At 26.8% G+C, this 26,284-nt stretch overlaps 3 protein-coding genes across 3 annotated transcripts in view; 2 read left to right on the top strand and 1 right to left on the bottom strand.

Annotated features, from left to right (window-relative positions):
* Nucleotides 1-1,333: 1,333 nt before the first annotated feature.
* LOC101491424 (probable chlorophyll(ide) b reductase NYC1, chloroplastic) lies at nt 1,334-6,261 on the top strand. The gene is made up of 10 exons (XM_004512924.4): nt 1,334-1,817; nt 2,646-2,724; nt 3,182-3,317; nt 3,674-3,748; nt 3,851-4,046; nt 4,379-4,447; nt 4,612-4,751; nt 5,078-5,200; nt 5,354-5,546; nt 5,747-6,261. Exons 1-10 carry the CDS (start codon nt 1,482-1,484, stop codon nt 5,933-5,935), a joined length of 1,536 nt encoding a protein of 511 aa, XP_004512981.1. The 5' UTR covers nt 1,334-1,481; the 3' UTR covers nt 5,936-6,261.
* Nucleotides 6,262-18,592: 12,331 nt separating this feature from the next.
* LOC101491738 (proline-rich receptor-like protein kinase PERK15) lies at nt 18,593-22,484 on the top strand. Its single transcript, XM_004512925.4, has 8 exons — nt 18,593-19,357; nt 20,039-20,581; nt 20,663-20,749; nt 20,845-20,915; nt 21,049-21,125; nt 21,278-21,425; nt 21,548-21,709; nt 21,946-22,484. Exons 1-8 carry the CDS (start codon nt 18,799-18,801, stop codon nt 22,258-22,260), a joined length of 1,962 nt encoding a protein of 653 aa, XP_004512982.1. The 5' UTR covers nt 18,593-18,798; the 3' UTR covers nt 22,261-22,484.
* A 3,064-nt stretch (nt 22,485-25,548) lies between these two features.
* LOC101499133 (subtilisin-like protease SBT6.1) overlaps nt 25,549-26,284 on the bottom strand; it is a 7,429-nt gene continuing 6,693 nt past the window's right edge. Inside the window, exon 10 of the mRNA XM_073364319.1 lies at nt 25,549-25,946. Within this exon, the coding sequence (XP_073220420.1) occupies nt 25,811-25,946 (136 nt within the window). The 3' untranslated portion in view covers nt 25,549-25,810. The remainder of the gene's footprint in view (nt 25,947-26,284) is intronic.

Here is a 26,284-nt window from a genome sequence, read left to right on the forward strand (position 1 = left end):
TGATGCCATCTCATTTCAGCTGCAGACTCTGTTGATGCATACAATCTTTGTAATCTAGGAATGATAGGGAAATAAAACATTCTTTTTGCTGGAACATCTTTGTATTTTCCCATACCAGTCCTACGTGTAATGAACCTAGGAGAATGACAAATTTTGCACTCAGATAACTTGTTATCATCCTTGTAATATAACATACATCTTTTCTTACAACAGTCAATCTTCTCAACCTTCAACCCTAACTTTGAAATCAATTGTGTTGTTTGGTAATAGTTATCGGACAAGCGTGTTGGCACTGGACATACACTTTTAAGCATTTTTGTAACAAAATATATACCTTTTTGTGGAACATGCCAATTAGACCTAATTGCCAGAAATTGAACACAAATTAATAACATTGATTGGATAGCCCCCTCGTAGATGGGCTTGTTGGTGGATATCAATTTGTCATAAAACCGTTTTGCATCTTCGTTATGCAACTCATCCTTAGCAAATGTCTCATTTCCCATGTTAGTATTCACATCAAGGACATAAAATGTTTATTTATAAAGATTTTTATATTTTAAAATATGTTTGAATACATTTTTATGTTTTATAACTATTTATTTTATTAAAAAAATGAATTTGTAAGATCATCTATATTAATAATATAAAATAATAAAACATCTAAAAATGACAAAACTCATAAATATAACACAAACTTGAAGTATTTAAAAAAATCCCAAAATTAATTTATTTCAAAAAAAGTTAATTTTTTGAATTTTTAATAATATAAATTTATGTATAAAATACGAAAAAGTTGTTAAAATAATATAACACATTATTTGTTCTCCCACATTTAATTAATCTTAATTTTTTTAAATTTAATGTATTTTATTTTATTAATAATATTTTAATATTTTAATTATTTTTAATTTATTATATAATAAATAACTAAATTATTAAAAGAATAAATACAAAAATTTATATCACTACATCCCAAAGCTATTAGACTTTAAAAAAACATTATTCGATGAAGATCGCAGAGGAACTTTCTGAAGGTTGAAATAATAAGACAATTTGATATTTTATTTTTAAATTAGGGTAATTTAATATAAAGTAGGATATTAGTATCAAAATCTCATTTTTTATCTCACTAATCAAATTAAACAAAAGCAAAATAAAAAAGCCACGTGTCTACATACCCACATTGCCACGTGTACTCAACCGATGAAGATGAGGTTACCTTAACGTGTGGTCATCACATTCCACTATGTTCCTTCTTACGTTTGTATAGTTCCATTTTTTCCAATCCAATTGGTTCTTCTCACTCTGATATTTTCATAAACCATAAAACTACAAAAACATTACTTTCATAATTCATTTCTTCCCAAAATATACAAACAATAAATAAACCAAGATGCTACTATAAAAAACTAAACACTTTTTTCTTCCAACATTTTCATGATCATTGTATTTACCATAGAATTTCTATCATCACAACTATGGCTACAGTTGCAAAGATTCAATTTTTTTCTGATTGTTTGAACCAACAAAGGCTTAGAAAAGGATTTTGTAGCTATACTTCATCTGGGGTACTTGGTTTTGGTCATAATTTTGATGGGTTGAAAAAGTGTAGGGCTTTTAAAAATGAAGATGGTGGTGAAGTGAAGGAGAAAAAGATTAGAAATTTGAAGAAAAATTATGAGGTGAAAGTTCAAAGGGAAAGTGGGTTTTGGAATTCTTTTAGGTCTGTTTTGTTGGGGAATTTGATGGTGGGTTCAAAGTTGGATGATGAGTATAGACAAGCTGTTGTGAGGGTTGATGAGGTTCTATCTAAGGTGAATTCTTGTTTATAATGTTCTATGAATCTTTCTTGTGTTTTTTTCCGCTGGTTTAAATGTATTTTTGGTCCTTAATTCGGTTGATTCACGATTTTAGTATCTTTGTTTCTAATTCGGAAAATAGGTGAGTTCTAGTGTAGACCACTTCATAAATTTTGGAAATTCTATTAACAATCAGTGATACTGTTGAGAAGTAATAGTTCATGACCCTCCTTGTATAAGACAATGACTTGATTGATACGATTCAATATAAGATATATATTTGTTTTCTTTTTTTTTTTGGAACCTTTATTATTTAAGTCACTATAATAGAAATGAAGATATATTTAATGACTACTTATAGATACAGTGGTCGTTGAAGTTTTAAATGTTCGAAGTTTTAAATATTTTTCAAGTATTGGTGGTTCATATTAGAATTTGCCTCGAAAAATATAGTTTAGAGTTTTTAAAGTTTGAGAAAACATTTTTGCCAAAGTTCGGGTTCAATTTTGATGAAATATCGAGTTGAATAATGAGATGACAAGTCATGCGGCTAGACATATGTGAATTAAACCTTATTATTTTATTTTTCAGATTATTAATGTATACTTTAGAAAAGTAAAACATAAAGTGAAAAAATTGCATAACATATTAGCAAAAGTAAGCTCAAACCTCAGTAGTAGAAAAAATTTATGAAATTTTAGAAGTTGTCGTATATTTTCGAGTTTAGCAATGGGACTAAAATCGTGAATTCGTGAAAATAAGAATGGCATTTAAGTTTTTTTTTCAGTCTTGTGTTGTATTGAATGTTGAATATAATTGTGTTTATTTGTTTGTGAAAACAAGATTGCTGTTCAAATTGGAAGATATATTGTGACCATGATGAGCACCGGAGTCATCCTTGCAATTGGATTTCAGATGTCAGGTTGGCACATATTCTGCTTTCCTAATTAAAAATGTGTATATGAAAATATTTTCTCTTAATAGTTATGTGTTTAATAACCATACAATAGTATAAACAAGTTTTGCAGAAATATTCAATCATATCTGACCAAGATATTGAATATCTAACCAAAATGTCATGTTATAATATATTTTTTAAATATCTGAACAAATGTGAGATATAATTGGACTTTTGTGTAAAATATTACATTTTCTTGTTAACCTTATTGTTTTTAGGGGAAAGGCCATAGTAATCCAGAGTTATCTGAGAAGTAAGTAAAATCTGGCTAATAATTGTTCTAGCCAGAATCGATCTCGGGTACTCCAAATCGATACAGCTTTAACCGAAACTCATTAACCACTTGTGAAAAAATTACGCTATAATCAATGTAATCCTTCATTTCATATGGGTTGTTAATATTTTTGGAAATTTTGTGAAGGTGGAGATAGTCAAATGGATGCATTGATATGGTATAGTTGGCTTGGTGGAGTTATCATTGGGACAATGATAGGTTCTAACTGGGTGTTGGAGGATTATTGTCGTGCCGGTCCACGTAATGTTGTCATAACTGGGAGGTACATTAACTCGATGCTATTATTCTAGAAATTGATTTCAATCATCTTTTGCTATTCAATGAGCCTATGCATTCTTCTATGTAGTATTTATCAAAATTTTGTATAAGATATTGTCGTTACATGGACATATGGCGTTGCAAATTGGCTTAGTCCATGTTTGAATTGACGGTGAGTTTGCAGAATTATGGTGTGTCGCCGTGATTTTGACAAAGTACACTTTGAAGCTTCTAAAAATTAGCAGTGCCATAGTAATTTTGTCAAACTTACTGTGATTCCAAATATGCATTTATTTTGATTACATCTAAATGTTTGTTTCATAACATTGCTTTGTTGCTTCTTGTAAATGATTTGTGCAGTACAAGAGGATTAGGTAAAGCCTTGGCCCGGGAGTTTCTTCTTTCGGGAGATCGTGTAGTAGTTACCTCTCGAAGGTGGTATTACCAACTATGAGAACATTTTTGTGGCTTTTTTTTATCGTCTATTTGTTTCTCACAACATGTTGTTGCTCCCACTCTCACCTTTTGTGAAGGCAGTCCTGAGTCTGTGCAAGCAACTGTCAAAGAGCTCGAGGAAAATCTAAAGGAAGGCATTGCCAATGCAGTCGGTTCTTCTCTGACAAAGCTTTCTCATGCGAAAGTTGTAGGCATTGCTTGTGACGTTTGCGAGACTCATGATGTTCAAAGATTGTCAAGCTTCGCTGTCAATGAGCTGGGTCATATTGACATTTGGGTAAGTGTGGCCGTTCTTGCTGTTGAACACCGTTAAGCTAGTTTTTGACACACTATAGCACTATGAAGCACCGACAGAAACACAGTGACACGACGTGATACTGGCACGTGATACATGTCTCAGTTTCGTGTCAGAGGCATGTGCACACCTTCAATCTGAAGTGTCGGTGATATGTAACTATAGCATGAAGAAAACCACCGTTATGCTAACAATTTTGTTATTCCATCTATGAAAATTTTACATACGATTCCTTATTTCTTACTTTGTGATTTTTGTTTCTTGTGTCCAAATCTAATCTTTAGTATTGTTTTCTAATTCAAATTGCTTAACAGATAAACAATGCTGGAACAAATAAAGGTTTTAGACCATTGCTTCAATTTAGTGATGAAGATATTAAACAGGTATATGTTGATGAATAATTTTTTTATTTTTTATTTTTTTGGTTTAAAAATGAAATATCAATTGTCACTCTGTCTAACTAAGAATGAGAAGTTGTGAAAGTTCTTTTCATGAATATACATTTTTACACCTTCATTGTTAACTTGAAAAGTTGGTATTTCTGTAGATTGTCTCAACAAACTTGGTCGGTTCTATCCTATGTACTCAAGAAGCTATGCGAATTATGAGAAACCAAACCAGGGCAGGTCACATATTTAATATGGACGGTGCAGGTTCTGGCGGCTCTAGCACGCCTCTGACAGCTGTGTGAGTTATTCTCTTGAGAGTTGTAGTTTCATATCACATGGGAAAAATTGTTAATAATTCCATAAATATCGACACTAGACAAAACACTTACACTGACACATTCACACCAATAATAATTTGAAAAATGGAAGAAATTGAATGTAACATGATTCGGTGTTGGTGTTAGACATCAAACGCGCCTTCAATCTAAAGTGTCTGTGCACAATGCGTTATTTATGTTATCCGAAAAATGTGTGATTGCACGTATATATGAGCGAGTGCTCTTCAAAAGTCATGGTGGATGATGATTGCCAATGATACTTACTTCGTTTTCGTTCGATGTGTAGCTATGGTTCTACAAAGTGTGGCCTTAGACAATTTCAGGGATCGCTATTGAAGGAATGCAAACGATCGAAAGTAGGTGTCCATACAGCATCTCCAGGCATGGTTCTCACAGAACTGCTTTTAAGGTACATCTCTAAATCTTGTTATGTTGTAAGCTCCAACTTCTTTTTCTGTCTTCAACTATATTTCAGCCGGTCCTCATCATTCTTATAACGAATAGCATTCATGTGTTTGTTTGATGTAACTTCATTATGTTAAGTATGGCTTCTTGTGCACAGTGGCTCAACTGTCCAAAACAGGCAAATGTTTAACATCATATGCGAGCTTCCGGAAACCGTTGCTAGAACATTAGTTCCACGGATGCGAGTTGTCAAGGGAACAGGCAAGGCCATCAATTACTTGACTCCACCTAGAATCTTACTTGCATTGGTCACTGCTTGGTTACGACGAGGTCGCTGGTTCGACGATGAGGTAAGTATTGGTTGTTATTTTGAGAATAAATCAATACACACTTCAAATGTCATAAAAGAACTCAGCATGCACATTCGTATAAATGCTCATAGATACAGCACCGACACGACACTGACACGATACTGACACATAGACATAAACTTAATTTAAGAAAATAGAAGTGACTGAATATAACATAGAGCCATATGTATATATTCCAGGGGAGAGCATTGTATGCAGCCGAAGCAGACCGACTTCGAAACTGGGCGGAAAATCGAGCGAGGTTTTCCTTCACCGATGCAATGGAAATGTACACAGAAAACACTTGGGTATCAGTCTTCTCACTTTCAGTTGTTTGTGCTTTCATTATACTTTCTAGCACTGGAAACAATTTGCCTGGAACTTCTTGATACCTTGATGCCAATTTGAAATCATCAAAACAATAGAATAAATCTAAACCATAAAACAAGGTGGATCAGATTTTTTTCTCAACATGTTCACCTAAAACTCCGTTCAAACATTTTGTAGTAGTGTGTAATCTTTAGTGGTATGTGTTTGTGAATTCCATGTATAGACTTCATGTTAATCAAGCATTTCCCATTGAGATGCTTATAGTCAAAGTAATATTTAGTTTGTACTATGTGTAATGTATAGCCAGATTATTAAATGTGTATACTACTAAGATGAACTTTATCAAATGACTAAATATTAAGAATTATTATTTTTCTTTTTTAAATTGAATAGTTAAATTGAATTGCATTGAAAAGAGATAAAAAAGAGATATTATTGACTCTAAAAAGAGCTATTATTGGTGTTTATGTATGGTGTTTCACTTATTTTCACATCAGTTAAAGATAGCTAAACTAGTTTTCATGTGGTTTGGTTTTAGTTATCTTAAAACTATTAAACAACAAAAGGGTTTTTTGAATGTTATAAATAAAGAAAATGAATTTAATTTAATTATGTAAAAGAAAGTTTATTTTGTCCTATTGATGCATACAAATTAATCACATTTGTATTTCATTTTCTAACTATACAATGTGGTTTGTTAAAAAGTGAGAACAATTTTAAAAACAAATTTTTAAATAAGGCCATTAAATAATAATGTTTAAATTATTAAAGGGTAAAACTGAACGATTTTATTACATAAATAATAAACACACATCACGTTTTTTGCTTTTTAAATTTAAATAATAATTATTAAATGTTAAAATTACTTTTTAAATATAAAATATGTGATATTTTATTACATTTAAAGAAAAAATGGTTTTATCGAATCTTGTGGTGGAGACGAGTAAAATGTTGGAATTTGTCTCTTAGCAAAAGATTATTTAATGTAAGACAGAATTACTTATTTTATTAGACAAATTTTAAGGTGAATAACTTTGATAGGTGGTTGATTCTAAAATTTTAATGAGTTCAAATGAGAAAAAATTAGAGTATTAATAGCGTAGACCAACATAATTTTTTTTATGAGATAAAATATTTAAAAGAATATTAAATTAAAAAAATAAGCAACTATTTCTAAAATCTAATTCAAGTGAATTAAAGCAAGTGCTTTAAGCCTTCCTGCAAACAAATTTTTTTATTTGATAAAAAAGCCTCAATTTTTTTTTTAATATTTACAATTAAATTGATTAATGAAAATAGCACAGATTAGAGAAATATTAGTTATAAAGTGATAAATCATGAGATAATATATTTTTTTTTTCTTCAACTAAACTATGAAATTTTTTACATATTCTTGATATTGTCGTAGAACTGTTAAAATGTCTCATTTCATTTGTTAAAAAATATATAGTAAATAAATTTAAAAATATCATTAATTATATTAAAGAAAATTTTTATTTATTAAATAAATTATTAATAATATATTTATTAAATTTTAAAAAAAAACTCATTTAATAATTTTGTTTTAAATCTCATAATGTGTTGGGTCTTTGTGTGAATGTGTGCGGTTAGTAGTCAATAAACACATAAAACTCGATCCTTCTATTTCAAACATGTGGCTGAACCCTTTCTTTGAAACTGAAATAAAACATAAATATTTATGTATAAAGAATAATATAATATAAAAACATACACAAATATATAAAAACATACACAAATATAGTTAAAAGAATTAATTTGCTGGCACACCTTTCAGCAATGACTGGCTTGTAATGCCAGCCTCACACATATGTTGGCGTGACATGGCATATAAAGTTGGCAGCAAAATAAAGGCATAATTAAAATTAAAATGAAAACCAAAGTTATAATAAATATATTTTCCATGTTCATCCTATAACGTGCACAACCAACAAATCTTCATCTCATAAAAAAGGGGGGAAATAGTTTTGAAAAATCCACAAGACATTCATCTTCTCGGTAAAATGTAAATATATATTGAACATGGTTTTTTGAAACTGATTTAAATATAGACAACATTTGTAACAATTAAAATATACAATAAGATTCATTTTTAATTACTTATTAAAGTTATTTTAATGCATATTATTTAAATTATAAAAAAATGTCATAAACTAAATTTGAAATAAATAAATGCAACTATGAATTGAATAATATTTATATTTAAGGGTATAATTTCTTTTTCTTTTAAATGTGGTTTTAATTAAGGACAGAAAGAGAAAGTGGTTAAATTCATTTCAAAAGAGTTTATGCTAATTAAGAATATTATTTAACTTGTTGATCCTATTTCCACATGTTTTATTATTAATTTGGTCTAGTTAAAAGTTACACCTATTAATTTTCAGGTTACAAAAAATATTTAACACTATTATCCAAAATATTTCTAGTTTCATATTTTTGTTAGAAAAGACACATTTCATATCTTTTATTAATATTTTATTGTATATATAAATAATTTTATTAATATTTTTTTTAAAATCATAATTTTAAATTATAATTTAATTCTACTCGATAACACTAAAAAATATTAGAATCGATTATTTATTTTTTAAATTGATTTTGCCTATTCCAAAAGTGCAATCAAACACACATTAAAAAATTGAAAACTAGATGAAAATCATTTAAGAAAAATACATGATGTTATCTTTTGAGTTGTATAAATATCATATTAATACTTTTTAAAGTTCCGGTTTAAATTTGTTATAAAAAACTCATGTTGTGTTACAATGTTAATGTATCTATAACGATATTAATTAATGTGACAATTAAAGATACGTTTTAGTTGAAATTAATTATTATTTATAAATTTTTTTAATGACATTTTATATATAAAAAAAACCCAATTAAATTTATCAGAGTTAAAAGAAACTCAAAAAAAAGAACAATGCATTGCATGTTTTGACACTTAAATAAATTAATCATGAAAAAGCTTAAAAGATTAATCAATATTGCATAACTATATAATTAATTAATATTTAGTTTCTCCAAAATAAAAAATTGGTAAAGTTAACAAATCATAATTAATATTTTATTCTCTCATAACTAATCATATATATATATATATATATTTAACATCAATAATTATTTATTAACGGTTAATATTATTTATTTTATTCTAAATGAAAAAATTTCATCAATTTAATTAAAAAGAATTAAATAAAATACAACTAATTTGTATAGAAGTGATTATTCATCCGCTTCGAATTTACTCCCCCGCCACAAATAATATATTATGAGAAGTTAGAATTTGATAATACATTTTAAACTATGCCAAAAGAATATTGAAAGAATTTGGATGAGAATAACATATTTGGTCCACATAATCCAAATTAGACGAATGTTACGGCATAAATTATGAAAAAAGTAGGAAACAAATATATAATAATTGAAAGTTTGATACCCACCATGTGGCTATCAAAGGGAGAAAAATAATTTAAAAAAAAAAAAAAAGTATCCATGTGACATATATCTGACTATCACACCCACCTAAGATTGTTGTTGGGTTTGAACAACACAACAAAAAGTTCTTCATAGATATTGTTTTCTTACGACATCACATAGATATTTGAATATCTAGTTTTTTATTTTATTTTTGGATAAATGAATATATTTGTGTGTAAAATATCTTTATTTATAAAAACATCATTTAATTTTAACATCCTGCAAATTTTTGAATTATATTAATAGTTTATGTAATAAATTTGAGAGATGTGTTATTTAAATACAAAAGTTCGACATTATAAATAAAAGAGAAAAAATAACACTAAAAAAATCAAAATTGTATTATTATTGTCCAATGTCAAAAGATGTATCAAAACATCGTTTCTCTAAATTTAATTATGCTAATAAATGCACGAAATATCAAATTTACTAATTTTGTATTAAAACTAAACTATTAAAGATTGAATATGTGTTCTCCAACAAAGGTGACTTTATTAAGAAACAAAGCTAAAAGGTAAAGCATTTTAATTGATTAGAATTTACTAAAAATAATAAAATATTACATTAGGTAACTACTATAATTCTAGATATAAATTATATATAAAAATAAAAAATATATCGAAATTATATTAAATAAAATAAAATTAATCAAATAAATAATATATAAGACTTATATAACTAATCAATGACAATTTATTAATATAATTAATTATATCAATTAATTATTATATTTAACTTATATATATAACTAACTCATATAAGATATATCTAATAGTAGCATTATTGCTCTTTGATGAATTTTTTTTTGTAGTTTATATGATGTTATCTAACTCGAGGATAAATCTCTAGAGCTCAAAGTATTTTTTTAAGGATATATTTGGTTTCATCAAACCCAACAGCAAGTATTTTTTATTATATTAAAAAAAATGTATTTTTTAATGTATTAAAATTTTGTGCTAATCAAGGAGCTTCGATGCGACTATTTTTACAATATTACTAAAAAAATTTGAAAATATTTACAAAAATTAAATAAATAAAAATTTAATTATTAAAATTTGACTTTTTTTTTATATTTAGTGGTAAAGTTAGAGAGGAACTAATTTTTTTTTCTTTTTGTCTTTAAATTTATATTGATATTTTAACTCATTCTGATAATTAAATGTGCTTAGTTTTATTCACTAAAGTTTGTAGATATGGATGTTACCTTGCATTTGACAATAGAAATCGTTTAGTATTAATAAAATTAATGCTTGTTATTACAGAAGTTAATGAAAATGGGAAAATTATTTAGTCAAAGTGTATTAATTAATCAAATCTCAAATTTCAGAATCTTCGCACAAATTTGATTTGAATATCTTTCATTTTCCAACAACTCATCCACAGATGATATCTTTTTATTTAATTTTTTTTCCATATGTTTTTTTTTCTTCCTTTTTTAGTTATCAGTTTTAAACGAAAATTTTGTTTTTATTTATATGTCCTTTTAAATTTTCTAAGATTATATTAATATTTTTTTTTATACTTATCTTATAAACTATTTATACTTAGAATGAATTGGTTGACCAAACCAATACTGGAATATTTTCAAAAAATAAATTAATAAATAATATATTCAATTTTTTATAAATCAAATTATTTATTGCTTTTATAATTCTTAACTAAACCAACTATACGATATTTTTTCTTCAAATAATCATGATTTCTTTAAAACATATTTAAATTATATGTTGGTAAAACAAATTTAAGATAATTTAATTATATATATATATATATATATATTAATAATACTCTAAAAAAAAAAGTTATTGCGAGACTCATCAAAAAAAAATTATAATAATATAATATTTGTTAGCTTTTCTTTCTTTCTTTTTTTCAGAAGCTATATATATTGTTATTAAAAATCCATTCATTTAAAGTAAACAATTTATTTTAGAGATTATAAAATAAATAATATCATTATTGAATGATAAATGAAAAGTAAATATTATAGATACATCATAACTGTAATATTTTAATTATAATAATCATTCTTAATATTTCACTCTAAATGATACAAATTATTATTATTATTATCATAATGTTATGCCTTGTAGGCATCTTTGTTCGAGAAGCTAAGTTGCTCCATGCAATCGCTGTCGACCAAACGCATTATGGTCAACTTAATTTATTTTAATTTGTCTTTTTAGAAAAATATAAAGAAACATTCCGTGAGAAAAAATAAACACACTTAAAATTTAATAAGAATGAAAGATTTGATAGTTATTTTTTTAAAATGTTATAAAATAGACTTACATCACAATGATAGGAGGATGAGATCTCATTGAGTGACGGTAAAATACAATCGGTGCATAATCATCAAATTCAATATAAAATTGCATAAACAGATAATGATAAAATAAATATTATTGTATGGAATGTTCGATTTGCATATAATAATAAATATTTTATATGTTTGGTGTATACATTTCATCAATGATAATTTTTTTATTGTTTTAACAATTATAAATAATAAATTATATACTACTTTTTAAATTAATTTAAAATAAATTTTTATGAAAAGCAACTTATAATTTTTTTAAATATGTAAATGAATAAAAAACACAACAATTATACTATCTTGTTTTTTTTTTATTTTTTTATAAAAGATTGGCAAAATTACATTCAATGTCATTTATCTCATTAAATTGTAAAAGATCAATCTTTTATCTTCTTTTTGCATATAGGTCTTTTATCTTTACAAAAATTTACAATTAAATACTTTCACTAATTATTAGTTAGACTTTACTTATCTTCCGACTTAATTTTAGATTGTCAAAACTCTTTTTCCTAAAAACACAGGTGTCAAGACAAATGAAAAAAAAAGTAAAGTATTTGAACTAGAATGTGTCTTAATATATATCTTATGATTGGTATATAAATATTTGATTGTCCTTTTTGAGAAAGTAAAGTTGATTCTAGGTACATGTTATGAATTAATTTTTAAATATTTTATTGTTCATGAAAATAATTGATTTTGAATTAAGGATTGATTTTAATTCATTTAATATTTAAGGTTTGGAGCTTTATTGTCTCTAAAATTGTATTAATTTCACTTAAAATTTATTGTTAAACTCATTTTTATGTAAATACATTCAAATATAAATTATTTTATATTCAATTCAATTTTAACAATAATCAATTTTATATAATCAAAATTCAAAATTACTTTTTATCATCATATAATCCAACACATAATTTTTGTATATTTGATGTCTTTGAGTAACTCCAAAAATAAGTTTTATTTTTAAAGTAAAATCACTTCAAATAAATGATATTATAAAATACACAAACAATATTACTTCATTGTATATTTTTTTAATTGCTTACATTAATTACTACAAAATATCTCAAGCAATGAATAATAATATATGAAGTTAGATTCTTAATTTAACTTTCACAAGTTGGAAAATTTGTTCCTTTTGATATTTTGAGAAAGCATGTCCACGTCTTGCTGTGTGGATAGCCATTGGTTTCCAGCTGGTTCTTACCTCTTACTTAGAGTAACAGCTACTATATATATATTTAAATAAATAAAAAACTGTCTTTCTTAAAATAAAAACAAAATTATGGGTTACCTAATAATATTGACTCAATCACAATTAATCATCAATAGATAATTACCTCATTAGAAATGGGAGATTAGACACCTAGCTAGTTTTCTTTCCAAAATTTATTTTTAAATTATATCTATTTAGGATTTATACTGTGGACTGTTTCGATGAACTGCAATATGGTAGACTGCTTCGATGAACTGTAATATTGTGGTTGCGAGAGTGACTACAACTGTATTAAAATGCAATTGAGGTGTGATCGTAATTCGACAAAAATTATAATCACATAACGATTTATCACACTGTATCAGACAACAATTAATTATATAGTGATTAAAAATATTATTTTTTTATCTTACTTTGTACTTGTATTATAGATTTAGAATGTAGTTTAAAAGATTAGTGATATATTAAAGTGAAATAAAATTGATAATGAGATAATTATAAAATATTAAAGATAAAATAAAAAACATATATAAATTATAAAATTAAAAATAAATTATAATATTTTGTATTAATAAAAAATAAATTCACACCTCAACGACCATAATCTACAGACGCAATATCCACATATGTAATTTAAAATTATGATTTCTAGATTTATACTTGGGGGAATGAAAATCTTAAATATTTGCATATTTTTTTGTTGAAGAAATATATTTGCATTAGTTTTTTTAGGCAATATATTTGCATGAGCTATCAACCAATTTATTTCATGAAGTTCGAACAATCAAGTATATGTTCTTAGATTATTTATTGTCATCGTCCTCACAAATCTATGCACATAGAATTTTTTTCCTTCAATAATAATAATAATAATAACACTTTTTTAAAAAAAATACCAAAATATAATAGTAGATGTTAATATATTAAATTTGCAAAGAAATTAAGGGAGTCCTCACTTGTTGCATATTAATTAAGGTAATCATTTGTGGATTCAAAGGTAGGGGATAAGCTTATGAATTCGATTAGGTGACAATATCTAAGATATGTAATCGACTAAAAATAGGGTTTTGCAACAAGTGGTTGTGTTGGATAAGGGCATGTTTGTTCTAGTTATATTTTGAATTTAGTAAATGATAACCTCATTGATGATTTTGGGGTGTAAAACTTAGACAATTTAGGATTGTCAATTGCTATCACAAAACTAACATGCATGGATTTTTTATTTTTTTATTTATTTGTTCTCACCATTACATTTTATGAAAAATTTCATAGAAGATTACTCATTAGAATTGCTTCAAGTCAAACACATTAAATTATAAAAAAAATTATATTATGAACTTTAAAAAAAAGATATATTTTGTTGATATAAATAGTAAGAATCGATCTTTATAAACTCTATTTTAGTCTTTCTTTCTTTGGTCTTCACACATTATTATTAGTAAATTTTTTACTTTTTTTTTTCATACATTTTTTTACCAAGCTTTTCACATTTTGAACTAAGTTTTTTCACTTTCTTTCTTTATTTGGAATTTATTTTGTATTTTCTTTTAAAAAAAAACACTTTTTAAAATACTTGTCCATTTAGTGGTAATTTAAATTGCAATAAAATAATTTTTGAAAAAAAAAAGACTCTCTAGTAATTTTAATAATCATAAATAACTTTTTTAAAGAGAGTTTTATCACATCAAACTAAAACCGACTTTCACCGACGCTATTTAAATCAGGTTTTAACCGTTGTAAAATATTACAATAAGAAAAAATAAAGATTTTATGATCATTTTTAATTACAATTTTATAATGGATTTTTATGTTTTTGAGATAGATTTTGATTCCTCTAAAATTTATTTATCTTGTAGTGTTTATCTTTTATTGCATCTTTTCTTTATAAGGTGTGGTCTCTTATTGGATTCTAGAGAGGGTTGAAGGGGTATTCTATTTTCATGATGTGAACCATTTTCTTCAACTTTCTTTGCTAACAAAGTGAATAGTTTTCTACTCTAAGTAGACAATTTTTTATACAAATAAATGCCTTTAATGAGATCTATATAGGTACAGCCAGAAATTAAAATCGTGGAGGACCAAAATAAAAAAAAAATCACAATATTAAATAAATAACTCAAATTTTGACATGCATTATATACAAGAAAACTAGTCAAACAAAGTATATACAACAAATTAAATATAATAATATTTTATCACAAAAATTTAATAGAAAAAGATAAAATTCAAAAAAAATAATTAAGAATAGTGGAAATTATGAAAAGTAAAACATAAGTAAAAATTAAAATGTAGCTAAGACCTAAGATATAAGGACATCCACAATAGAGCACACTCATTTGAGTGTTTAAACACATTATGCATGTACATATTATTTAGTTTATAAATACTACAATTAAAGTGGGATAGAGTGAGCAATTACAATGCAATTTTATTTTCACTTTTATTTTACATAAATAATTTTAATATGATTTTTTAGTTTTCTATATAATTTTAATTTATTTTTAATTATATCATTTAATTAATATTATATACATCACTTTCAATTTATTATTTACACATATTATATTAATTATTATTAAAATATATCAATGGCCTATAAACATAATTTAGTAAGATTTATACATTTTTTAATTTATCATTTTTAAACGAAAAGTAAAATCATTAAACATTAAGTTAAGGAGGAAAAGACAAGGATTTAGATTTAGACAAGGATTTTCACTTTTTGCAGTGAAGTGTGTGAACGGTTGAATTGAATAGCCAACTCCTCTAATAATTTAATTATTTATTCCATCCATTTAAAAATAATTATTAATAATTGCAGCGGTCATCTTTTATTTAACATAAATTTAAAAATTATATTAAAAATAAAAAGTAATAATTAATTTAAGATAAATATTTGTTCAAATTGACAATTATTTTATAATGGATGAAATAATTTATTTAATTTTTTATTTATTAAAGTCAATTTTGGTTATAATATTTGAGTTCACAACTGTCACATGCAGGCCAAATTGTCTTATTCTTCACGTAGGTGTGGAAAATATAAATACAAATTTGGTAGGCTTTAAATACAATTTCTTTTCTTTTTTAATATATAAAACTCAGTCAATAATTTACTCTTCCTCAATCAACGCGTAGCTTTCCAAATATATATAACATAAAATTTATGATTTTTCTCTCTTTTCACCCAAATCAAAACAGTTTCTATATAAGATTTTTAAATTTTTTGACTCATTTTACAATTCTTTATTAACACACTTGCGTGTTGATTTTTGATAATAAAACGTGCCTCGAGCACCCAAACACAGTAAAAATTATAAACTTTTTTGGTCTATAATAATAGGCCTTTTATTTCAATTCAAATATATATTACTCACTTATCCTATAGTAATTAATTCATTTGTTAAAAATATTATTTAAAAATAATTTGTTCTTTCAATTTTAATTACATTCTTTTTAATTAATATTATTTATATAATTTTTAATATGATATATTTTATTATGAGTATCCATACATAATAAGTATTTTTTATTTATATATTCTTTTTATTTATAAATGAGATTGTGTAATTATCACTAAAAATTTACATATAACTGTAAAATTTTATATTCAAATCTTAAATATAATATATAAATATAAATTAAATCATAAAAATAAACACATGAATAGGTGAAAAAGAAAATGAAGAAAACACCAAAAATGAAGGAAGAAAAGAAAAGCAACCGTAATGGACCAATGACAATTTTCTCCATACACAAAAAAAAAAAAAAAGACCAATCACCAAATAGACAGAGTAGCAACAATATAAACAAAAATAAAAGGCGAAGAGAATATTCCAAAACGAGTAATGAATTAATAACTAGAATTATAATTAAATTTTATTGGGGAGTTTAAATTTGATGCCCCACATATAACTGTAAAGATGAATTAATCTTTTAAGTAGAATAGTTAAGATCCCATAAATAATAAGGTAAATGATAATAGAGATTGTGATCCACAATCAATTATATTTATAAAATTTTAACCACTTTTTGATCATATTTTTTAAAAGTAGATATTAACTATCATCTTTTTTTCTATAATTGAGACAGTGATATAAAATTAAATGATAATTAATTAATAAAAATAAAAGATAATAAATATATTTTTTATATTAGAGATCACTATCTTATTCATAACGACGCATAGAATTGTATTTTTAATGAATTCGATTAAATAAAAAATCAAACCAATTATCACATGTTTAATGGACTCAATTAAACGTCTAGTGTATCACACTATATTGGCTCAAAATTATTAGTCAAATTATATTTCAAAAAGTTATTGGTTAAGTTAAATCCAACACTTTTAAATTGCATTGAATATAGAAGAAAGAATTAGAATTATATAATGTAACAATCGAAATTTGAATCTCAATTGAAAAAGTCGTTCACATTTAGTATTTAATAATATGAATTAGTAAAAATAAAAAAAATGATATGAGATTAATGACACTGCCAAGGTAAAAATAACTTACATTGATATCTAATAAAAAATAATTAATTTTAAAATTCAATAATAAGGTTGAGCTAACATGAATTCTAATTGAATTTTACATATAAAGTAAATTTACACAATAACGCATGCATAATGAGAAGTGAATCACATATTACCATTTTTTCACTATGGAGGTATACATAATGAAGTTACTTTAAAATATTTTAATAAGTAATTGGATGCATGCATATTTTTTTCTTCAAAAATAACAATATATTAATTAAACTTTTTAAATTTTTCATCAAAAGTACATAAAAAATTATACTAATTGACAAATGACTAAAAATACATAACTATTCCAAAATATTTTACACAATATATATATAAGTATACTTCACATACATTCCCTTTGTTTAGAGTTGATTTGGTAACAAATTGTTTGTTAAAAAATAAAACCAATCCAATTGTTACTTTATTTTTCTTTAAAAAGTCCATCCACAAAACTCAATTATACTAATATGAAAATAAATGAGCATTTCAAATTCAAATTTAGATTTTAATATATCAAATATCTATGTAGTTATCATTTCATTTATGAGACTAATATAATTGTTATTTCATTTATTCATATGATCGATTCATTTATAAACAAAAAAATCATAAAATAAAAACAGTTTTAATATATATTTTTTCTTTTTAAATATGCTATTGAATTAATACTACTTGTATTATTTCTAAAATAATATACTTCACTATACATTTATAATATTGATAATTCATTGATATTTAATGTCTTAACAAATATAAATCGATAAAAATATTTTTTTTTAAATTTATTAATGGATGAAAGAATATTATTTTGTTGTCTAAGTAATAAAACAACTAAATTTACACACCTTAAATAGGAAGAAGATAAAATCCAAACTCTTTTATAACTATCAATTGTTAGTAAATAGAATTAAAATAATGATTATGTAAAAACATATATTAAAATAAAAATAATGAAAGAAAAAAAAAATTGGACCGTGGAGAATTCGTGTGGGCTCCACATGTTACCAAGATTGTCCTCTCTGGTTGGCTCAACCAATAACGTAATAACCTTAAAAACATAAAATAAAAAATAAACACAAATTCATACACAGACAAATACCAAAAAAAAAAAAAAAAAAACAGCTTCAAAATAGAGAATCAAAAACCACACTTTCTTCACTTCAAAAACGCTTTTTCCTTCTTCTCTACTACTCTCTCTCTTTCTCTCTCTCAAAGTTTCAATCTTTTTCATGAGAGAAACACATTCTCAAAAAATCATTACATACCCTTTTCTTTTTCTTCATTTGGGTTCTCATTAATCTTCATTTTTCAACCTTCCCTTTTGTTATTTTATCTCTATTTTTTTTTTCAAATTTCTGTTATGTCTACTGCTCCGGCACCTTCTTCGCCGCCGGCGGGCAACGCCACCGCGCCTCCACCGTCAACCCCTGCCGCACCACCACCGGCCACACCTTCAGCACCACCTCCTGCAACACCTTCGCCACCGCCTCCGGCGACACCTTCGTCACCGCCTCCGGCGACTCCCTCATCACCTCCACCGGCGACTCCTTCATCACCACCTCCGGCTACTCCTTCATCACCACCTCCGAAGACACCCCCAACGTCTCCACCGTCAAAATCTCCGCCGTCACCCATCGCGCCGTCGACATCTCCGCCGGCACCCACCGGCGTAGTTACTACTCCGAGTCCACCTACACGGAGCTCGCCTCCCCCTCCTTCCAGAACTCCTCCGGCCATCAAAACTCCTCCGTCGTCTTCATCGTCTTCAAGCATTTCCACCGGCGTAGTCGTCGGAATCGCCGTCGGAGCAGTGGCGATTCTCGTAGTTCTAAGCATTCTCTGTATATGCTGTAGAAAAAAGAAAAGAAGACGTGATGAAGAATACTATGGTCATCATCAGCAACAACAGAGACCCAAAGGTGAAACCTTTAATTTCAATTCCTCTTTTTACTTCTAGGGTTCTTCAGTTTTTCAGATGGGGTTTCTTAATTTTCATTCTAAGGTTCTTCAATTTTTCAGATTATAATCTTATATTTAGTTTCAAGCTTTTTTTTTTTTTTTTTTTTTTTTTTTTTTTTTTGGTTTTTTTTTTTAAAAGTGTGTTTGTATTTTTTTTTTTTTTTTTTTTTTTTACTTTTCAGTGTTAATTTTTGAAAATGAGTTTGAATTTTTTTAGTTTCTTTTTGTTGTCTTTGATTTTTCTTTCTTGATCTGATCACACACCATATGTTTGATAAACTGTCACTTTGATGGATTCAGACTGTGAAACTTTCAGTTTTGAATTTCCTGCATTTGGTTTTTGGAACAATTATAAAAATTTAGTGTGAATTATGTTACTCTATGGCAGATTTATTTAATGATATTAAGCTAAGCTAAATTATTTGTTTGACTATAAAGCTATAGTTTGGTGTGAATTATGTTATGTTACTCTATTGCATGAAGGTTAGTACTAATGCAGTTTTAATTCATTCTTAGTTATTAAGTTTTGTTCAAGAAAATTGTTCATTATTTTGTGTTTTTGTTGATGTTGAAAGAAAATTGGTATTCAATAGATTCAATGATAATTGTTCATTTGATGCTGATTTCTTGACTATTTGCAGTTGAATCTTATGGCGGTCCTCCGAACCAATGGCAACATAATGCTCAGCCTCCTTCCAATCACGCAGTCTCAATGATGCCTAAGCCACCACCTCCTGCCCCCGTTGCACCGCGTCCTCCATCTTACACGCCGCCGGCTCCTCCTCCTTTCGTGAACAGCAGTGGTGGGTCAGGATCAAACTATTCGGGCGGTGAACTGCTTCCACCTCCTTCTCCTGGCATTGCGCTTAGCTTCACAAAGAGCACGTTTACATACGAAGAGTTGGCGCGTGCTACTGACGGTTTCTCCGATGCTAACCTCCTCGGACAAGGTGGATTTGGATATGTTCATAGAGGTGTCCTCCCAAACGGTAAGGAGGTTGCTGTTAAGCAACTAAAGGCTGGAAGTGGACAAGGAGAACGCGAATTTCAAGCCGAAGTTGAGATCATTAGCCGCGTTCATCACAAACATCTTGTTTCTCTTGTTGGATACTGCAGCACCGGGTTTCAAAGGCTTCTTGTTTATGAGTTTGTTCCTAACAATACATTGGAATTCCATTTACATGGTACATTTTGTTTCGGTCATTCTTTTTGTGTAGTGCAACGGTTTTGCTAGAAATGGTCTTATGGTTGTTTTTGAAATGCAGGAAAAGGACGACCAACGATGGATTGGCTAACAAGACTGCGAATTGCTTTAGGATCAGCAAAAGGACTCGCTTATCTTCATGAAGATTGTATGTTCTGTACTCTGTACTTTGACTGTTGTTTTTTTCAGCCTCGGATGAGTTTACGTCAAACTGAATGTTTATTGTAATTTCTGTTTGTTCAGGTCATCCAAAGATCATTCATCGCGATATTAAAGCTGCTAATATCCTTCTGGATTATAAGTTTGAGGCAAAGGTATGTAATGTTCTTTTATGTGTCTTCCTTCTGAATTTTATGCGTTCTTTTAGCCTCATGTGCATGATATGTTTTTTTTAAAATGTTCTAATTGTGAATTGTAGTTTAATTAAGTATCATTTTCTGTTGACAGGTTGCAGATTTTGGTCTTGCAAAGATTGCCTCTGATCTCAATACTCATGTTTCGACTCGAGTGATGGGGACTTTTGGGTATGAACAAAATTTTATATCCAATCAAATCTTCTATTGTATATTGATAGATTGAAAAAATGCATTACACTCGTGTCTACGTGTCAATATTGTCTCCAATGTATGTGTCTGTATATATATTGATCTCATGAATTATCAATTTCTGTTTACAGGTATCTGGCTCCAGAATATGCATCTAGTGGAAAACTTACAGACAAATCAGATGTTTTCTCCTATGGAGTCATGCTCCTCGAGTTATTAACTGGACGACGACCGGTTGATAAAAATCAGACTTACATGGAGGATAGTTTGGTCGAGTGGGTAAGTATTATCGTGCTGCTCATTTCTCGAGGGCTAAATATAATTTGCAACTGTAAATTCGTAGGTGTAGAGAGTTTTCTGTGTATCTTTTCTTTAACTATTTCGATCTTTCGTCATTACAGGCTAGGCCTTTGCTCATGCGTGCTTTAGAAGAAGATCATTTGGATTCTCTGATTGATCCAAGGCTCCAAAATGAATTTGATCCTAATGAGATGACTCGTATGGTGGCGTGCGCTGCAGCTTGCACTCGTCACTCCGCAAAGCGTCGACCTAAGATGAGCCAGGTAAAGTGAAGACTTTGTTATACTATCATTTATCAATTATTAATATGCCAAACTCATCTTTTACGATAATGAAAATCACAATTTTTGAAAAAAAATGATTTTTACAAGTAGCTATTCAAAACAGCTTCTTATTTTAATCAGTTTTTTGATTTTTTTTTCTTCTTAAATTGTAACTAACAGATGATCAACTTGTAAAAGTCATTATTATTGAGTCTAAATAATTATACATACTATAGGTTGTGCGCGCTCTCGAAGGAGACGTGTCACTAGCGGATCTTAACGAAGGAATTAGACCGGGACACAGCACTATTTACAGTTCTCATGAAAGCTCAGATTATGACACTCAACAATACAAGGAAGACATGATTAAGTTCCGAAAAATGGCGTTAGGAACTCAGGAGTATGCCGGAAGCAGCGAGTACAGTGCAGCTACAAGTGAGTATGGTTTAAACCCGTCCGGCTCAAGTAGCGAAAACCAAAGCCGCCAAACAACAAGGGAAATGGAAATGAGAAAGTTGAAGAACAGTCAAGGATTCAGTGGAACTTCATGAGCCTTTGACACAAATTGCTTGCTATAATTTTTTCTTTATCTTGTATAAAATCATGTCATTGATTTGTTTTTTCACCTTATGGCAGCACAGTTGAATTTTGCTTGACTGACATGTTTGGAGAGTGACTTACCAATTATTGTTACTATTTTTTTCACCAAAAATGTTTCATATATTTTACTTGTATTTATCAAGGTATACAACAAATAACACAGTTGATTCTTTCATTATTATTTTTTCCTTATTAAGCTTTAAGGGTTGGAAATGTATTGCATCATTATCAACCTTCTTTTCCATTGTTGTTCATGTGTCAATTTGATGGTAGTTGAAAGTAGGTTTTGGTTGGTTTTGTTAATACATAAATATCAAACTTTTTATAAGGCTTTTGCTTGATTGTGAGATTTTCTTTTAATCTAATTATGAAATTATATTTGGAGCTGTGTTGGTGGGAATAAGGATAATTGACAAATGTAATTATTTAAAGAAATGAATTAATTGAACGTAGTTAATATTGGATATTAAGTTGAACTTTTGATCAAAAGTGTTGATGCTTAAAGAGGAAATATGTTTGAGCTTTTTTTTATGTGAAGCAAAAGCAACTTGCTAAATACTTAAAATGAAGGTCTTAGAAACCTTTATTCATTTTGACCAAACTAAATCATTGTTTAGTTGAATAGCTTTTATATGAGTACATTATTTCTAGATATAGTTAATTAATAGTCTTTTTTTTTCTTTCTATGAACTAATTAATATTTTTTTGACATAATGAACTAATTAATAGTCTTTCTTATAATTAGATTGATTTTTTTCTTCAAATTCCGCAGATTTTCAAAGTTTAGATAAATATCACTCAAAAGTGTTTGAATAATATTATACATGCATATGTTTTAACATAACTAGTAATCTTGAGTTTGAATATGAATAGAAATACAATTAGTGTTTAATCTAAATAAATTACCTTAAACTTTTTTTACATCTTTTTTCTTTAAATAACTTTCCTTTATGTTCTTTTCTTTTTCGATCAAATTTATACTCACTTAATTATGTTTGTTTAGTCGTCACGATCTAGATTATCGATCGAGTTGAGTCTAACATAAAATGGTTTATTTGACGTGCAAAATATGATAGAGACAAAATATGATATAAAGTTGGATAAAGATAGGATAATGATAAGATAAACTTTATCATATCATGTTTTTGTTATACATAAGATAACCAACATGATAACATTTTATTTTGTCATGTACTTGATATACATCTCATTATGATATGATCTCTATCATGATATAATAAATATTATATTTAAATAACAAAATTTTTATTGTGAATAATTACGTATTAGTTTTTTTTTAAATTAATTTATTATATTTTAAATATTATAAATTAACAAAAAAATACTGAAAAATTAAATAAGTAACAAAATAATTTTATATTTATACAAAATAAACAATTTAAATTTTAAAAGAAAAAATCATGAATAATCAAATAATTTTATTTTATTTGTTAGAATATAAATAAAGATATGTAAATGAGAAAAATACTTTTGTAAACAAATTATATTTATTTTAAAATTTCAAATGATTTTTATATTTTTATAATTTTAAATATTAATTTATTAAATTATATACAAAGACAAAACTACTCTTGTGATAAAATCAAATATTTTTTAAAATTTATTATTAATATTTTATTTTTAAGTTTAGTATCAAATTCTATTAATTATTTTTATATTTATATTTGATTAAATTTAATTTTCGATTATATTATAAATAAAAAATTAGAAATTCAGATTCACTTTTAACTGTAAGAAATAAAAAATGTATAAGAAATAGTAAAATTAGACAGTAAATAACTTTTAATTGTAAAAATTAGAAATTCAGATTCACTTTTAACTGTAAATAATTTTGATTATTAATTTGAAATTAAACAGTTTAATTATAAAAACTTTAAACAGTTTAAATTATAAAAAACTTAATCGAAATTAAAACAAAGAATGATAATATAATTCCTTAAAGAGAGAGAGAGGCCTATGGTATTGGTGATTATATTATACCATGTGGGATGTAAAAATAATGCATGCCAGATATGAAAAAGCTGTACCTTTTGGACTCACTATATCACAAAAGGATATTTGTCACATGCATTGAATCATTAAAAAAGAGACAGCTACAAATTAATTCATCATTCCATTTGGTGAAACAACAATAAATTTTAAACTTCACACGGTTTGAGCAAAGTCAGCTTTTACATTCAAAAAAAAGAAAATATATTAAAATAAATAAGAAAAAGAAAAAGTCAGTGTAACATGGACATAACATTATTAAACGTGAGCTCCACTGTGAAGAAAAAGTTGAAGATTTCATTGTCATATAATCATATCCATTGTCAATGAGAAACAATTGATATATGATAAATTTTCTTGAATATATGATAAAGAGTTTCATCTCAAAAGAATATTTGTTAAAAAATATCAAACTCTTTAAATAAATTTCAGTATTTCAGAAGAATTTGATTGTGGACTAAGAATACCTATGTTTTCTAGAAGAAAAAGAAAAACAACATTGAGTGTAGATAAACTCTTGTTATGCGGTGATAAAAGAAAAAAAAAATTAGTGTGAATACTTAATTAAAAAAAAATACCATTTTGACTAATTAGTTGGTCCCTAAATTTTGTTTTCAAGGATGATGTCTGTCTTGGATTTGAATTCATATAAAATTCAAAGTTTAGAAATTCAAACTAAGTGCTAATATAACTGTAAATGACAACAAATTGTACATTTGAGTGTAGAAAAAAGAGTAGGAGTGATAAAATCAAGATGAAGAAATAATACAGCAGCTTCAAAAGGTGGTTTTAAAGTTACCACTACACAACCATTTTACAGAATGTATCAGAAACATTTGAATTCTAACCAGTTTACTATCCAGATTGCAACAAATGTAGCAAAAAGTAATTAGTTTTGGAACACAGTTTGGATAACTAGTATGATTAAATGCTTATTTCATAAATCATTTTATAAAGTTAAAAATGTTTCAGTTTCTTTTATAAGTATATTAAAAAACTAATGTAACTGTTTATATCATAAGTTCAAATAAGTTATTCCAAGTAAGTTATTCCAAGTAACATTTTTTCGAAACGTGATTATGGAGAAGCTAATTCAAACTTAGTTTTAATTATTAACTTAAGCAATGAGCCTCTCTTTTTTACATTTTTAAATGTTCATTTGCAAACATATCCTAAACTATATTGCCTAAATTTACCGTTACTGCAATCATTTGCTTAATTGCACCAAGTAGTCATAAAACTTTGATTTACCAATAAAACATAAACATTTCAGATACATTATTTCATCATCAGAAAATTTGTGCCCTTGTAAAGCATCCATTACATTACAGCAAAAATGTTACAACTCTATAGGTAAGAAAGAAAAGAAAAAGAAAAAAAGCAACTTATTAGGCTATCTTCCTACAGTGATGCTGATGAAAACAACTCATGAATTTGTAACTATGCTAATGTTACAGGGGAATTTCTTTGGAGACAAGTTCTATAATTACATTAGTGTTGATACTGGACTATAAATTGGACAATCTGCCAGAGCTTGATCCTTTCCTTCTTCGACGTCTCTTTTGGCGAATGCGCCAAAAGCTCAATAGTAAGATACCTATAGGAAGAGAGACACAATGAAACATAAGATAACATAGATAAACTACTACTAGTCTAAGAACTCGGATAACAAAGTTATAGACCGTTTACTTTCTAACAATATTTCTATTTTCACTTTCAATCTTTACTTTGCATGTGAGTTGCTGGAATAACGTTAGGTTATGAACCTTTTCTTTTTAATTGTGATAAAGAGAATGCATTTTCATAAATATTGAAAACAATGTTTTGAAATTTTTCAGAATTTTAAAAAATATTCAAAAATCTATTTTAAACGCATTTCACCAATGTTTATCGATGAAAATGAAAACAAGAAACTAGAAGTGCATGAGCTCTAAATGTTCACTAACCGGTTGCTGCAACAACAGC

This window comes from Cicer arietinum, chromosome 8, assembly GCF_000331145.2.
Source record: "Cicer arietinum cultivar CDC Frontier isolate Library 1 chromosome 8, Cicar.CDCFrontier_v2.0, whole genome shotgun sequence".
Taxonomy (NCBI): domain Eukaryota; kingdom Viridiplantae; phylum Streptophyta; class Magnoliopsida; order Fabales; family Fabaceae; genus Cicer; species Cicer arietinum.